General features: G+C 39.7%; 1 protein-coding gene across 1 annotated transcript in view; it reads right to left on the reverse strand.

The window, feature by feature from the left end:
* Positions 1-2,122: 2,122 nt before the first annotated feature.
* The window catches only part of IPO8 (importin 8), a 39,912-nt gene continuing 24,093 nt past the window's right edge, over positions 2,123-17,941 (reverse strand). Inside the window, exons 21-24 of the mRNA XM_017740007.1 lie at positions 13,243-13,448; positions 11,721-11,951; positions 10,931-11,047; positions 2,123-10,238 (exon numbers count right to left, since the gene is read on the reverse strand). Of these exons, the coding sequence (XP_017595496.1) occupies positions 10,141-10,238; positions 10,931-11,047; positions 11,721-11,951; positions 13,243-13,448 (652 nt within the window). The 3' untranslated portion in view covers positions 2,123-10,140. The remainder of the gene's footprint in view (positions 10,239-10,930; positions 11,048-11,720; positions 11,952-13,242; positions 13,449-17,941) is intronic.

Consider the following 17,941-nt stretch of genomic DNA (forward strand, 5'->3'; position numbering starts at 1 on the left):
TTCAAAGGTCCACAGTTGCTGATATTTGCCCTCTATTTCTTCTTTAACCAAAAGGGGGATATTTTTTAAAAAGTAAGAAAATGTTATTGCACAAAGTTATGTTGTGAAACAGAAACCATTCAGAGAAGGATGAAATGTTTCCCCGTGCTTTAATATAGCTTCAAAAATTCTTTAGATTATGAACTGTTAGTGTACTGTTAGGCAATCTCCTGCAGCAGAATAAATCTTGGACTCAGGTGTCCCATAACACAAGTGACCTTGGAAGAAAGCCACAAAAATGGCAACAAAATAAACTAGCACACATCCTTTGACATTAAGTAGCTGGTGCTATATTTTCCTGCAGCAATACTGTCATAAAGTAAAATCCAGAGTTGAGTCAACCACAGCTCCATATCCAAATAAAAAGTAGAAGCAAATTATATCTTCCCCTGCCCAAAACTGGAACAGAGCAAAAATATGAAGAGATAAACTAAGTATTTACAGTTTATAAACAAAGCAATACTGTCCTTCTCATAATTAATCCTGGATGTGTTTGCCTCATGTTTTCTGTACCTTCCCCAACCTGCAGTACAGTTACAGAATTTCATCATATAAGGATTTAGGTCTTGATTCAGTAATTTGGCCCTGAAATGCTGAAAAAAAATTGCTCAAAATCTATTTGAAAACATTTTACACAAAACTGTATCTAAAGAAAGAAACAGAACAGTAAGAGAATCTCATGATCCATGCTTTGTGGGAGTATCTACCGAGAGAAAAATCTAGCACCACTCCACAGTTCTTCCTAATTCAGCAGATCACAGCCCCAAACGCCCAAGAGGTGCACGTGTGAGAGGAAGACAGAGGAATCCAGAATCACAATTAAGTGAGAAGATTTCTGTGTTTACCAAAAGCAGAAGCTGAAGATCGAAGACAAGATCCTGATGCCCTGGAAGATCAGAACATTGTGAAGCTACAGAACAGACAGTGAAGTGAGAGGGTAACAAAGCCTAATGAGAGCAGACAGAAACAAACACAAACACTCCTCTGTGACAGGCAGCCAGGCATGATTTGCAGCCACAGAGCGCTGCTACTTCAGCCACACAGTGGCAGTGGTTTGTGTATTTTACTAGAAGAGTATCAATCACCAATAGCAAATCCCATTAAACAAAAAATCAAATGAGCCTTCACAAGACTTAGGAAAAAGCAACCACAATAACTGAGGCAGCCTGAGACTGTGCAGAATCCTCTCTTACTGACAGAACAACCTTTGGCAGCCAGGAAAAGTTCCTTTAGAGCCTCTAGCTTGGTGGCTCAGACAGTCCTGGGTTCCAAAGTACTTAGAGATCAGAGGAGCACAATGGGAAAGTATTTGCAACCTCTGTACCGTAGTCCTACCTTTAAGTCATCAGTAAACCTTTTGCCTAACAATGCATTGGGGTAAATATTCTGTAACTGAACATCTGGAGTAGTCACTCTTCTTTGCAGGGATTTCCATGCTTGCTGTTCCAGTGAAATCAATGTTTAGAGTATTTCTTGCGCATGGATTCTCTCTTGGCCAGGCTGGCTTTTTGTTTTCCTTCCATCACAATGGTGCAGACAGGTCCTGTCAGTTTTTCTTCAAAACAGTAATGGAAATTGAGCTAATCACGCTGTTCACCCTAACTGAGTTGATTCTTGTTTGGCAGAATTATGATCCTTGTCACACTGAGGAACTAGACTCCACGTCTCTGTTTAATCTCACCTCATGCTGACACATTTCTGAGTGGTCTATACATAGCAAAGGACGGTGATAACCGGTTCAGCTCAGTGCACAGTCAAGATGCACTGCAGTGTTCTCCAATTATTCTCGTTGCAGTTTTGTTTAACCCCCTGCATCCTCCAGGAAGATCCTTATAGCAGCAGGAACACGAGACACAGGGCGTGCTCTCCCTGTGAGGACACAGCTCTTGCAGAGCACAGCCACAACTGCTGCTGAGGGCGGAGTGCCAGCCCCGTGGCTGTGCTCAAATCCCTACACAGAGGTGCAGACATCTGGCCCCATTCCCACACTTTGCACAACAACCTCTCAGGGCAGGCAGGTGCAAGGCAAGGTACGTTGTATAAAAAGGACAGTATGGAGTATTTATATGTAATAGAAACTGTGTGAGGCACCCTTATTTATTGTAGTTGCACATTCTGCTCTACAAGGTGCTGACAGATAAAAGCCCAATATATTTAATAAAAAAGGAAAAATTCCATTATTCATATACTGATATGACCTTTCCATACTCTGTATTTTGCTCAGAATCTCATTTAAATGACAATGGAGAGTTTTCCTGATGTGCACACAATACCACATAGCTTAAGCTCTGCCAGAAAAAAAAAAAATCGGCAGGAAACTGCATGACATTAGTTAAATTCCAGTAATTTAATCAAACGGGTAATTAAATTATTTAAATTATTCATTTAACGTACCTGGCAACAAGAGAAAACCAACACTGATCCTATTTCACCCTTGCTGGGGACCAAATGAAACAAATTACTATTTTAAGAGACTGGGCATTAGAATTCAGGTTAAGAATGTGATTCTAGTTTAAAAAAGATCAACACTGTTAGAGGGCAGGAGGCAGCATAGGAGCCAAATATTTACTTTGGTAACAAATACACTCTTTAGAGCCTGTTAGGAGTGGCAATCACAACCTACAACTTCACAACCAATCCAGGATGTTGGTTAATACCACAGAGGGGCTTCCCAACCTGTACCCTCACACATGGCACAGATGATACCGCCAGACATCTGGAGTCCTGCTTCCAATCCATCAGGTTCACTCCAAAGCCTCAAGGGGAATTAGCAATCGGGATGTCATTCATCATCTTGCTGAGAAACATTTTTTCTCCAGAAGAGCTTGTCATACCAAGCAACCCACACAAAATACAATTAAATAATGTCACTGCTAGACAGATTAGAACTGCAGTTCAAGAGTGGAACTCGCTGTTGATGAATTTCATAAATTAAGTATGTTCTGGCAGAGCTTCTGTGGAAGGTATTAGCAATGATCCAAACACCAGGACCTAGCAAACTGCATGGGTAAAATCCTAGCTGCATTAGAGCCAATAGCAAAACTCCCAGGCACTTATACAGAGCCAGAATTTTAATTTCTCATGCCAGGTGCAACACATTGCTATGGCTTTGGGCAAACTACACTAATTCAGCCTCCCTAGTTAAAAAATGTGGACCACTAACTACTGCTTTTGGAGAGAGAGACTGTGGAGGATACTCAGAAGTGACCCATACAGTAAAGGGCAAGCATTATCAATCAACGCAATTTAGCAAACAGGCTACTTCAGCAACTCACCATCAGAGAAATACTCCACTGATACAAACACCAGGCTTGCAGCTCCAGCTGGATTCATTTCTTGTCCTGGGGAGGCCTGGTAAAAGTATCTTCTTTATGAATTCCATGCACAGAAGACTGGCCCAAGCTTTGGTGCAGATGACTGTCGATGTTGAGAACTGTGTTTGGGTGTTCTGCCTCAACCATCAGTTATGTTCTTTCACAGCCAACGTGTGTAAGTGAACAGTTGCTTTCATGAGTCAGGGATTAACAAACACACTGCTACACAAATGCATACATTAACTCTGGATAACGCACACATTTGTTTAAAATTAATTCTCGGGTGTTCTTGCAAAAAAGTTTTATGGCTGTATGAAAAGCAGCTATAAAATGAGATTTGGCTCCTTGGTAGGTGGCATGTTACATTTTTTTAAGAAATATTATTCTTTCCATATAAATGCACAACAGATGTAACATTCGACCTAAGCAATAAGATTTATTACTGTTTTTAAAGCAAATTCAGCACAGCTTAAGAGAACACTGTACAGAATTCTTTAAGCTAGGAAGAGGTTCTTCTTGACATCAATGCATGCTTTGCATTTGTCAATTCTTACCCTCAAAGCCAACCCACAGTTTAGTATTTCAGGCTTTTTACAAAGGTGATGATCCTGCAATTCAATCTGCTAATGTAGCACATAGCAGGCTCCCTCCAGTCACAGCAGTCATGGGCTCATCTCTTTGCTTTTAATATCAAAAGAAATGTGCATGGTCTCTTTGGTCTCTTTTTGAGCCCCCAAAACATTTCACGTGATTTAAGTTAGGCGTTATTCCAACAGCACATGCAATCAAAAGCAAGTGTCACACATTGTTTGGCAATGAAAAATAAAAAATAAACATTACAGCTGTGATCAAAGAACGTGTCTTGCTTATATTGTCTTACATTAATTTCTTTACCTCATGCACTTTTGTGTAAGTATTTATTGTTTTGTATTTTCTTCAGAGGCCATAGTTCTTCTGGTTTCTAAAAATAACCTGCTTATGCATAGTCTTATCTTTTCAAAGCACCGTTCTTCCTTTTGTTAAGTTCATTTCCAAGATCTCTGTGCATGAAAAATGGTGAAAGATGGGTATGTGAAACTTCACTAACAAACACATTGAAAATACCCAGAAACGAGGAACAATTCTTGGATCAACACCTTCAGTGGTAAACAGTTCAGTGAAAAAGGAACAGGCCTCGAAGTTATGCAGTAATTTTGCATTTTGTATAAGGGCACGAAACATGAAAATTAAAACATACCTGAGAATAATATTAAAATCTCATTTCAAGAAAATTTTTGTTGCTCAACAGCTTTAACTACCAAGTAGTTTCACAGTTTTTGCATTTCATTTCATGTAACATAATCCAGATGGTCCAGCAGGCAGCCCCTGACCAACACACTCTCAGGTGAATCCTGCAGCTGACATTGTTGTATTCACATTGGAGAAATGCATGTATCTGAAAGTTCACCTCCTATTCCACCATGAACACAGCCAAGCACTTAAATTGTGAATCTCTATACAGCCTACAAAGAGAATTCTAGCATTAATATACACTTCCACCTCATTTTTCTGTTATGAACAACTTGTACTCAAAATCGTTTTCTGATCTCAAGTTCAAAGCATGGCACCAAATTTGGGGCTGCCCAAGCACATTCTCTTCCCAAAGGAAGGCATGGGACAAAGTTCTTGGATGCTTCTCTAGAAGATCTAGGCAACACTGGGAATGCTGCAGATCTCAATCATATCAAGTGCATCACCTCAATTTAGATAGATCCTTTCCCAATTCATCACCACTCCGTATGTCTGCAGATTCTCTCTGGTGTTCCCCAAAACTCTTCTAGTCCAAGAGTAGTTCATCTGCCACCTCCCCAGACAAAGAGCACTTTCAGTAGCCCTTTAGGAGATATGCTGATAATCTTTAAGAAATATTCTAATCCTACTGAGCTCTCATGTTGGTGATTGCATATCAGCCAGGACAAGCAGTTTACAGACTTTTTAAAGGGATGCATCTGATTTCTGCCAGAGAAAAATCACATTAAGTCTTCACCTCTCATTAACGGCTGTCAGAGTCTCGGTACTGACATCCATACAGATGATGCGTATCATATTTGAGGAGTATCTGAGTGTATTTGCAGTGAGTATAGGAATTGGATTCACAGGCCAGAAAAGTTTCTGCCTGTCTAGTGCCCAAGCACTGTTTTAATTTTCTTTCATTTTACACTGGTTTTCCCTGACTGGTTTTACAAAAGTAGTAGCAGTGGAAGAAGTGTCCAAAGCACCAAGTAGCTTGATCTGTTCATATATCCTTTTTACGATACGGTTTTATGCTGAGACTTCCTAGTATCTGGAATAGTGTCTGGCTTCCTTAAAAACAATGGGAACATGCATCTCTACTGTATCACACCCAGCTGGGGTAAAATCTGATATCCCAGAGAAAAGAATGGTATTTTCACTCCTAAGATCAAGAAATTCATGCCTGCTGTATACTTTCCTGCAGTGAGGGAAAATTGATTCTCCGTCCACCTGCAGAGACAGTCTCTTGGACTTGAAGAATGTCCTCAATCAGAGACAGAGATCCTTGAGGAACTGACCACCAGACTGCCAAATATTAACGACAGACTGGGGCATATCTCAAAATGAGGACTGGGTACTTCATTACATAGTGCATTTTTGCCTATCCTTTGGGCAAATTTCAGTACAAGGTGTGGGGATTTCAAAGCGCCCGTATTAAGGAGTAAATCACAAAGAGGCTCATCGAGCCACAGGCACATGTGAGGGGCTTTTGAAGTTCTGTATCATCTGTGTATGTCCAATGAGAGACTGTTCTACACAGAGAAATGCAACTGATGAATTGCATTGCTTCAAGAAAAAGAGATTTTATAAAAATTGTTTAAGGTTTACCTTTTCAGGTATTTTGAAAACTCCCTGAAATATCCAATAACACTGTGGCTGACAAAAGAAGAAATGGAAGGAAGAGAAAGACAGAAAAGTATTCTGGAAACAGGACAGTTAATCATTCATGTTGTCTACAATTCCTTTGGCTCACTAAAGTCTCAAGATAGACTGTGGCTTTGTAATAAGAAAAAAAAATCCTCTACTGTCCTACCATTTCTCCTCTACAATGTACGATGGAATCTAGAGCCACAGACTCCCAGGACTTCACAGGCAAAGGACATATCCTAAAGCAGAGCATTTCATGGCTCCCTGACACCCCACAGGCACCCTTTCTCCCTAAAGCAAAGAATCTCACAATATCATTTTGTGTAGCATTCTTTATATATTTTGACTTATACTCCCAAAGCAGATTTATTTCAGTCAGACTGTGCACATGTAGGTTTTGAGTGATTGTTGAGGTTTGGGGTTTTTTAACCTTCTCCTCAGCTTGATATTCTGCACTCTTCCTGGAGCTGGCCATTGTGATTAAAGATTCTGCTTTGTAATGAAAGCCATGTACTTCAATGCTTAACTAGAGAGAGCAAAAAGAGGCAGCCAAAACATGTGGCAATTCTTATTTTCCTTTCACAAGTGACAAAACAGCATATGCAGTTCAATGCCCAGGATCAGTTAATTTTATCTGGAAAAGCAGCTTATGTAAGTTCACAGTTGCTATGATTATAACCCCCATAACATCAATTTCGTATGTAAAGCCACTGTGGGGCCCATATGGATCATCTTTACACTTTGGGAATATGGGCTCAGGGCAACATAAGTCACCAGTTATCAGCCTTTGTCTTATTTTGCAATATATTCATGATTCTCTGTCCTTCCAATGGCAAATACATCGTGCTTGGTTGGCAGTGCTGGTATCTGATATTCCATGATTACTTTGGCTTCAAAGTGAGACAGTAAATGCATATTTGTGTTACTCTCCCTTTAATGTAGTACAAAGCTGGACACAGCTCAGAAAGAAACACCTAAAATCCATTACCTATTTATGATCATGTACAAATGGGTATTTATCATGTTAAAAGAGAACCACATGTTAAAGTGGAGGCTAGAGCCCAATAAATCATTTTGGATGAAAACCCTTTTCAAAAAAAAGGAATAAAATAATTAACATTTGCTTTTGCCAGGAGAAACATTTGCTCATGAATCTTCTGGGAAGGGAAAGGCATTTAACCTTTTTACATGCCATTCCCTCAGACATCTCTGACCCCACTGCAAAATAGACAACAAAGATTCCCGACTCCATGCTGCTGATTAAACTCTTGTACAAAACATCTGGCTGAAATTTTCTTGGCAGTTGATTTGAAAAGTATACAAGAAGCAGAACTAGGGAGCAGCCATAGTTCAGCTGAGTGACACCAAGATAATGCTATGCAAAAGCAGATTTTACCTTGAACACATCAACTCCTAAATAATAGCCAGTGACTGTGCAAGCAACATCATTAGCAGAAGAAAAATAAATCCACCTTCTACTCTGCAGGCCAGTGTAGAGAAGGCAAATGGGCTTTGAAAGAAACCCAACTTGACAATTTTGTTTCTTTTAATAAAATAATAAAGGGCTTAAACTGTTTACCTGCCTAATACCTAACTGCAATAGACAGGTAGGAGAGAAGTCATCAATGCCCTTAACTTCCAGAAGCCATTCCTTATATTTGTGAATGATTTCAAAACTTCTGTGGTTTCCGATAAACTCCCCAAAAAACTGGATGGAATGCTTTCCTACTTAGTGTCTCAGTCAATACACCCCAAGGCCTAAATTAGCAAAAGTGACCTGTAATTTTCATAATCTGACATTCAAAATAAAGGATATCCTGGCCCTCTTGCTGCTTTACCTTTAAAGAGCCTGTCCAGTGCAGGTCAGCATATTGTTCCCTTTTGGAAATACAGACCCTGGAATTCTCACAGTTTTCTGCATGTGGAACAGGCCTAAAAGCAAGACATTTTCACTGCTGCTATTGACTAAGTAGCATCAGTGAAAAACCTCCATGAACCAGGCCAACTTTATTCTGCAGCTGCTGGGGAGAGGAGGGCAAAAAAAAGAAAAAGGAAGCAGCAGCACAGAACAGCCATAGAGTCTGACACAAAGGTGCAGGAAACAGGAAAGCGTAGGGAACCTTCTGCCCCACTGCTGCCAGGCTAGGAAAATTCCCAAAGGAACATGCTGAGATCCTCTGGCTTTTTCCACAAGCCAAGGCAGAGAGTGCTTCAGATTTATCAGACTCAACCAGAATGACAAATGAAAGCTTCAGCACTGCACAGGGCCAGCAGTCTGTAATTTACTGTAGTTATGGAAAATTTGATGGTGTATGGAAAAGGCTTTGACTTTTTATTTGGGACCCTGCTGTAAAGAAACAGATTATCAGTATGTGTTTAAAATTGCTTGATAAATATTTTTAAATCATAAAGAAATTAACACATAGAGACAAAATCTGGTCCAAACATTTTATCTCCAATCCAAAGTTCACATTCTAAAGCACCCCTACTGCTTTGTGCTACACCACTGCCATCCCAATAGACCTAAAGGAGGGGCACCTATTCAAATTAGTTCTGCTATCACTTCCTCTCTAAATGAACTTACCCACAAACACCTTGTTCTATAGAACTCTTTAGGTTGGAAAAGACCTCTAAGATCATCAAGTACAACTGTTAACCCAGTGTTCACTTCTAAACCCTGTCCCTAAGTGCCACGTCCACGTGTTGTTTAAACACTTCCAGGGATGTTGATTCTTCCCACTTCTCTGGGCAACCTGTCACAATGTGTGACCACCACTCCCATGAGGAAATTTTTCCTAATATCTAGTCTAAACCTCCACTGGTGGAACCAGTCTCCAAAATTTAGGAAAAAAAGTCTGTCAGATAGATAAATTTCAGCATGGAGCAAGAATAACCAACTGCAATGCAGACCAGAAATATAATCACAGAGTGTAACAGTAAGAAGTAAGTTTGAAGCTGTTCATTCTATCAAAATAAATAAAATATTGCAAGTATTTTGTACCACATTATTCAGTACTACCACTGGAATGGTAATGAATGAATAAAACCAGAAGAGATTATCCCATGTATAATCCAATATTCATCAATAATAGTAGAAATAAGTTGTCATGTAGAACATCTATGTGAGAGGGCCACACCACTTGTCCAGGCAGGAGCTAATATTGATGTAGATTTAGGGTAGCCACCTGCCAGGCAAGCCATTGTAACTCAAGTGAGTTGAATTCATGACTAAGAGAAATAAGTTAAAGACTACTGCATCAAGGGAAAATCTGCCATTTTGTTAAGACCCTTTGTATGCTTTGCAACTCCAACAGACACCTTCTTCTACAGATTTGGTCTGCACCAAATAGGGAAGGTGTGATAATATTTTGAATCCAGCAATTTGTATGCAACCAACAAACAATTAAACCGAGCAGTAAAAAGCAGGTGATTGGAAAACATGGAACCAAGGCTTACAGTGTATCAAGAAATGTCCTTACACTTAAAAAATTATAATGCACTCCAAAATCCATTTGTTCAGGCAATCCATGTACAACAGAAGGCACTGTTATCCATATGAATCTATCAATTCTGCACAGCAAAAACCTGAGAAGTGCAACTCAATTAGATGCAGCCTGGCCCCTCCCGGTCATTCAGGTTCCTTGAGGACAAACATCTCCTTTCAGTCCATCAAATTATAAAAACACCACAAGAATTTGTACATTACAGTAGCTGGTTAGAAAGAACATTCTGGTGGGGGAAGCACACTGCTATTTTCCAGAAAACCTTCAGCAGCATTAAATTACCCTCCCCTATCACTCAGAAGTCACGATGATTTCAAGAAAATGTAATGATGAGACCCTTCCCATTGACCTTTGTAGCCAGTCCTTCAGTTGCCACCGGGAGTACTTCCAGCAAAGTTAAATGCTGTGATCAGTCCTTTGTTGTCAAATGTGTAGCCACTTTGTTGTTCTACTGTCTTAGTCTCTAGAATTCAAAGAAAAAGGATATGAAAAATAGCCTCTAGCGAACACCTTTGTCAGAGACAATACAGCTCAGCTAAGAATGCAAAGTTATGGAAAAAACCCCCACCTGAGCCAAAATTTCATTCCCTAAATGCAATGACAGGAATAAATTACAATCAGATTTTCTCTAAAGGCATAAGTGTGCACACCTCTGCAACAGAGTTGAAAAACTGATCCTTTACAGAATCAGTCTATGCTACACTGTTCTGCATTCTTTTTGACTAAATCTGAATTTTTTTTCCATGATGCAAGTTTTCTATACACCTAAAATCTCACACTGACTGCAAAGGCAATGTGAGTGGTTAAAAAGTTACAAAGCTGTTAAACACATAATAATTGATAGTAATCCTCATCAAATACCTGGCTGACAGGTAGATATTGCCTTAATTTGTTCTTCATTTCAGATGTCAGATTGTGTAAAACTAGTTCATACCCTGTTCTAACAGCAGCACAAGTCAATGAGAAGGCAATTAATTAGAAACAACAGTAAACTTACTCTGAATAACACACACTTCCAGGCAAGGAATAATGTAATCATGATATCCTGCTCACGCTTCCTAGAAAACGTCAATTAGCACAGAGGTGGTTGTTACAGATTAGAAGCATTTCCAACATCTCTGCAACAGCTGGAACGGGCCCAGGGAAGTGACTCACCTGCAGCAGTTCTCCGGTGCTCTGCTAATGTGTAAATCTCCTGCAGCTGCTTCTTCTGATCCTCACTCAACGGCGCGGTCAGGGAATGGTACCAGGCTGCGTCCCGGCTCTGCACCGCTGTCAGAGCGGCAGTGGAGGAAAAGTGATCATCAGTTTACACGCAAGTTCATTTCAGAGTAACAAAATGAAACATATGAATATTCTGGTTGGTTTTTTAAAACAGAATCTGCACTGCAAAACATGATCAGTATTCCTGTCGGTTTTCATCACACAGAATTCCCACTCTGTTAACAGAGGCAATCCATTTTCAGGAACTTAACTGCATCCTCTGCTTTCTGAAACAGAAAGTGAACTGTGTGGCCACTATTCATGGACAATGTGAATTTAATCTTCTCGTTTAAAACTCATATGAAAACTAAAAGCAACAGGATTAGTCAAACAGGAAAGGGAGAAAATAATTTCTGCATTAACATCTAGAAGGTGACAAATATTTCTCTATATAGGAGTCCCTCTAGTGACCAAGCCCCACTTATTTAGGCTGTGATTGAAAAATTCTGAGGGAGAACGTGAAGAGAATTAATCTCTGGCTGTATTTGCTACCAATTTGTTTTTTGCAGCACTTGTAAGCCAAAAAAATCTTAGGACTAACATTAGAAAGCAAGATCACATTTACCAGTTTCAGTAATCTAAACTATTACTTGTAACAAAGAAAAGGGTTTTTCCCAGTGATGACCATAAACATCTCCAATTTCACTATGTTATATCATTCCGCCAACCAGCAAACACATACTTAGAAGTGCTTGTGTAAAAAACTGGTATTCATCAACACCATTTTCAAGGTCAAGAGGTGTGCTGAACCCTTCAAGAGCAGTCTCTTCCAATGCATCTTCATCCCAGTCATCATCATCATCATCATCTTCTTCCTCTCCACCTCCAGCACTGCCACCTCCTCCTCCACCGTGGTTCTCTTGCATTGCCTGGCTCACTTCATTTGTCTCATCCTCATCGCTCGGTATCTCTTCTGCAAAAGCATTGATATGTTTTGCAAAACAAAGTTTAAAAACTGTAAGAAAACAATGACTTATGAATTAAAAACAATTAGTAAATTTAGGATTTGGCTGGAAAAGGGACACGCTTTCCCCAAAATCTTTGAAGCCTTGGAAAAATGAAGCTTTTAAAACATTTCCTACATTCAAGATCAGTTAAACTTTTGTTTCTACGCAGACCTGAGGAATGTGAAACTGCCATCTTTTCCTTCTTTCATTTATGCAGTCATTGTGCAATTATAGGGTCCAAAAATTTTAAGGAAATGTCTTCCATGAAGTGGAACAGCACTCTGCTTTTTAAATTACAAACAGAGACTTGCGTGGAATTCACAAATGTACATAAAACCATGAGAAATCCATCTGTACACCGTCTGCCTTCTACTCTTCAGTGTTCCCTTATTTGAACAACTTAAACCAACACATTAAGTTGGCGTTACCTTCCATTCTGCTTATGAAACTATGACTCCCTGAATTAAATGCAACTACAATGTGCAATTCTAAATGACTATAGATGCAGCAAGCAGGGACTGAATCACAGGACAGAGATTTGAAAATTTGTGCTGTTTCCATACTGTATTCCTATGTATTGAGAAGAATTCTGTAATTCCATTGTGTGAAATTCAAGTGGACTACATAATCTGTTTACATCCAATTAATTTTCACACCTCTAAACATCTATCTCCAACTCCTTGTCAAACAGATTTGCCTGGAATGCTGTGCATAATTCCCTCCCCATGATTCCCTCTGTAAGGCATTCTTTGATGCTTTTTCTCTTCTGGCAGACACAGAGGTTAGAGGCCTGTGTGCTCAAGGAACCTCAGCTGTCTCAAACCCCACTTTGCAAACAACATTCCATTTGGACAAAGAAGACCTGTCAGGATCTCCTTCAAAAATTCAATGAAAAAGATCTTTCAAACAGTTGGGTAGTAGGAACAGCTTCTTTCTAGGAAGTAAGAATATACCTAGTGGAGTCCTGGCAAATTCCTGCTTCCGATGTGAGAAGAATATTTACAACCCAGAAGAGTGGACCTGCAAGTTACTCTTAAACCAACAGACCCTTTCACAAAATGTTAGCTGTTACACCTTGAAACATTTTGATTACGCTTTGGGAGGAAAAATCAACTCAATACCAAAGATGGTATTTCAAGCACCCAGTAAGCCGAGTTATTTCAGCAGACTAATGAGTCTTAAAAATGAACTGCAATTTCTTACCCCCTTTAAATTAATTCCAGACAAAATCCACAATGTGAAAAGGGGAGATTTTACCATTATCTTCTGCAAAGTGTTTTTCATCTTTAGCATGATCCTCATGTTCTGTGAGCTCCCGTGAGGCGCAAACTTGTTTTAAGCCCAAGAAGAGGAGGAGGATTGAAGGAACAATCTGGGCAGCCACAGCATCCACTGCAGGTGGTCGGTTCTGCAATTCCATTAGGATGCTCAGTCCTATTATACACATCTTTCTGTCATGGAGTCTGAAACAAGACACAATTGTTAGACAAAAACCAGATTTTCACTGCAAGGATGTATAGAGAACACTAACGTCCTGGTGCTTGACATGGCAGAAGACAATGTCTCAGATGCTATGTTCAAAGTCTATGTTCAAAGATCCTACACAAACTATTTTCTTCTGAATGCAAGTTCCCACTGGAAAGTTCTCATCCCATAACAATTAAACATCTTTCAAGCACTGGTCAAATTCCTGAAGCAACTTTTTCTGATTACCAAATGCAAAATTTGTAATGCTAAATAAATACTGTTTAATAATTATGTAGAATATCTTGTCTTTAATAAATCATTTGACATACATTATCATTATTAAATAGGATGGAAAATTAATTTGCCTTGGCTTTGATAGCAGTACTGTTTCAGGGACGGAAATTGGCAAAAACTATTAGTGAAGAGCAATGATAAGCAGGAACGCATTGAATCGCAGGGTGTATTTATGGAATGCCCCAGGGATAGCTGAAATTAAATTACTAGAAGTCCATCAGAATGGCTGTCTTATACATATTTCAATATACAATTTCTAATGTTAACTTGAGACACATTGCTAACTCCAGAGAAAGCAGGGAAATAGTTCCACCTTATCAAGAATAACTGGCAGTATACTCAAAGTGGGAACTTGCAAATGAGTAGACCTCCAGTAAAACAAACTACAGATAATTGAAGGGAAAGAAATTCATTAAATTAGTAGCAGAAAGATTTTTATGTGACCATAGTCAGGAAACTGGGAAAGAATCTATGCTCTTAAACTCAAGAATTGATTTTCACTTCCAGAAAGAGAAGTTTCTGCAAACAAGACGGAAAAAGTCTCTAACTGCCTCTGCAGATACTCTTTTGGTTCTCCTTTACTGGAAACATCAGAAGTATTCAACCTGGGGCTAACAATACAGTATTCTGCCATTATGGGCTGGAGAGGAGCTTTTTTTGTTTGAACTACTCCATTTTTATGCTGATGGCTCCTGTGCAAGCCTTCTGCAGGACAAGTAGTGCCAGCAAGACCTAGAGAAACCAAGCAAACCTCCAGAGCTGGCAGAAAGTGGCCATCCTCCAAACTCTTGGTATACTTCCATTAGTGAATCAGTTTTACTTTGGAATGAAGAGAATACAAGTTGAGAGAGATTAAATAAGATGGGCACCACAGACTGCAATAAAACTAACAGGGGGACAATCAGCTCAATCCACCATTTCAAAAACCGCTACAGAAATATAATTTTGAAGTGCTTAGCATTTCATAACCAAAGTTCCTATATAACATGCTACTGAACTATTATATCCTTTAAGTAACACAAGTGATCCTGTATTGCAGCTTTCTAAACTTTACTTGTGTTTAAACAAGGTTAGAGATCTAGAGGGATTTTATGACACCTCCCACATTGTTAGTCCTGTGAGGATTTACTGAAGTGATTCATTCTCAAAGAGTAGTTGACAACAAAAATAAATTATATATGACTACGCAGAACATTATGATCACAGCAGACCTTCCAAGAAAAACAAAGTCAAGCAGCATATCAAATGACACACTTTGTCACACTGGGTTTGGCTGCTTCGTTACGTGTTGAAAAACGCACCAAAGTGCAATCAGGTGAAGAGTGTCCTGTAACCATAATCCTTTCTTTACCTGTGGAATGGGACACAGAAGAGGGCACACAAACCAGCCAGGGAGACTGAGATAGAGGAACAGAGTCTGCTTTCATAAAAAAAACCCCAACATAAATCCCTTACTCCTCTTAGCTGAAATGACTTAACTCCTGCGTGTTGAAAACAAACCATTTGCTCTCATGCTGACACTTTGCAGACCAAAAGCCAAGCTAAAGATACTGCTACCTATAAATGAAGAATAGCTGTTATTTGGAGAGTTGTCCTTAGTGCAAGAGCAAAAGGAAAAATCTCTGCTTCCTCTTTTTGCCAGCACTGTCATCCAAGTGTGACCAAAGCTCTGTAATCTATGCACAAGACTTCAATCCTGCATCTTGATACTGGGAAGCCATGAAATTTCTTCAAGACCCAAATGTACAAAGAAGCAATTTCAGCCACCTGCACAGAGTAGCTAACAACTCTTTGCACTATTTTTTATCATACATTTGAAAAAGCTGCCATTGTACAATGCCAGTTACAAAATGCAACAGTAAAAGGTAAAAAAATCTTAGTAATTAATGGCTTAGCTTCATATTAAATTATCTTTTTGGGACAGCAAATCAAAGTACAAGAATGAAGCCCTGCTGTTTGAAAGGGAGTCAACATTGGGAAGCAGCCCAAATGACCAAAACCCGCAGCGTATTTGTCATGCTCCACTTTAAAGCAGCTAAACAGAGAAGTTGCAAGAATGAACACGTCTTCAGAATATGCATGTTATTAGAAGGCCCTGCAGGACAGCAGAAATTGAGGCATTGAGCCATCTTTAGTGAACCTGAGCCAGAAAGAGCCTTTTCTTTCACCTGCCAGCAGAGACAAACAGCAGGAAAAGCATCTGCCCTACCTGAAGTTCAGTATTCTACTATGCCCCAGTTGTATTAAGGACCCACAGGACTGAACAAGCCAAATAGAGTTTTATATATTTTCATAATAGCAAAGAATGGCTTCAGGACCATTCCATTGCTATCAAAAGGCTCATTATTTCAGCATCCTTCCATCTGCTCAAGGGAGCCTGGATATGATTCTCCTCAGTAATTTGTGCTTTGAGATCTGTACTTATTTGCTCAGAAGCACACAATAGCCCTCCCTAACAATCAGGGACTCTGCTTATTCCTCAATGGTTTATCAAGCCTGGAGTGTTAAACACACAACACACAGCACTGCAACGCACGACTCCAAGCCAAGTCTATTTTTAACAAGCTGTGTGTGGTCTTCAGAACCTGCAGGACCTCTTCTTGCTAAGCCACTTTCTTCTAATACAGCACAAAGGATTTTAAAATCTTTGGATTTTAAACCAAGCTGAAAGTATTTCAGAGAAAAATTGCTAAGCTGCTCTTTTTACTGGTTTGCTGTGCTCCTTTATGCGAGAATCAAGTTTCTTTCTATTACATCAATCTAGTTCCTGGACAAACTGCAAATAATTAGCCATTTCCTTCTAGGTGCAAAGTTGGAACCAACATAAGACTGGGATTTTTATATAGAACTCTGAGAAATCTAGGATTTTTAACTATTTAAACTGCTATCAAATATATAACCCTATGCAGCTTCAAAAAACCCAAAATCACTTACTGAGGGGTTTTTTGAAGCAAGTTAGATTTTCCTTTCACTCTAGTTACCACAGAAGAATTTTTAGTATGAGAATAAGCGTAAGTCATGCAGAAGCTTCACCCAAACCTCAGCTGTTAGGAAAAAGGTAGAAAGAGGTAAGGAACAAATGTTTCTGCAAAAGGCTTTCGAGTGTGAAGTTATTGTAGAAAACATCTAGAAATAAATACAATATCCTGTAGCATATGGGCACTATGAGCACAAAACCACAGACGTGATATCCACCATGACATACTGAATTTATGCACAGTCTTACAAGGAGTTCTGAGTTCTCCTTGCCTGGCTAATTTTTAATATACCAACTTTGTAACACTTTTTCAATAGTTTCCATGGTTTTAATAACATGGAAGAACAGCTACTGATCTTACCATAACTGCTTTTCCCATCCGTTTTTCCCATGGATTCCATCTCATGTGTTCACATGTGCTGCTCCAGAAATACTGCACTCTGCTGGCAAACACCATTGGCTCCAGCCTGAGCATGCGCAGCCATGCATAACCCTACAGCTGGCAGAGCAGGATCTAGGGGGACTAAGACTTCACAGGAACAGAAGAAAGAAATAGAATCATAGAATCGTTTGGGTTGGAAGGGACCCTAAACTAAAGGTCATCTAGTTCCAACCAGTCTGCCACGGGCAGGGACACCTTCCACTAGACCAGGTTGCTCAAAACCCCATCCAGACTGGCCTTGAACACTTCCAGGGATGGGGTGTTCACACATAAGAGTGTAAGATTTATGTGGACAAAGCATCTTGAACTGCCACTGTTACTACCAAGTCCCAGATTTCCTGCATGGCTGACCAAGAAATGACAGCAAGATTCACCTGGTCCTTCACATCTGGAGGTGGATCTACTTTGATCTTGTCCAATTTCTCCAGGATCTGTGAGTTAACCAAATGATTTGAATTTGGGCCTAAAACTGCCTCTTAATGGAAATTAATCTAAATGTAAACCAAAGCAGCAAATGGCAGCTGATGAGAAAAAGGACTGTACAAATAAGGGTGCCCACTGCTCTCTGATGAAGACATGAACTCTGCAGGCGTGGACCCAAGAAAGGGTTTCAAGAACGACAGATTTTTTTTGCATTTCTGTCTTTTCCTGTTCAGTTAGGCCTCTGAATATGGGGCTCCTTTAATACTCTTAAGAAAACAAATGGTCTTCTAGAAGCAGTGCTCTCCTGAAGGAAAAGGAGGAAGTCCCTTGCAGCACATCACAGCGCCTCACCA

The sequence above is a fragment of the Corvus brachyrhynchos genome, unplaced genomic scaffold, assembly GCF_000691975.1.
Source record: "Corvus brachyrhynchos isolate BGI_N302 unplaced genomic scaffold, ASM69197v1 scaffold27, whole genome shotgun sequence".
In the NCBI taxonomy this organism is placed as follows: Eukaryota; Metazoa; Chordata; class Aves; order Passeriformes; family Corvidae; genus Corvus; species Corvus brachyrhynchos.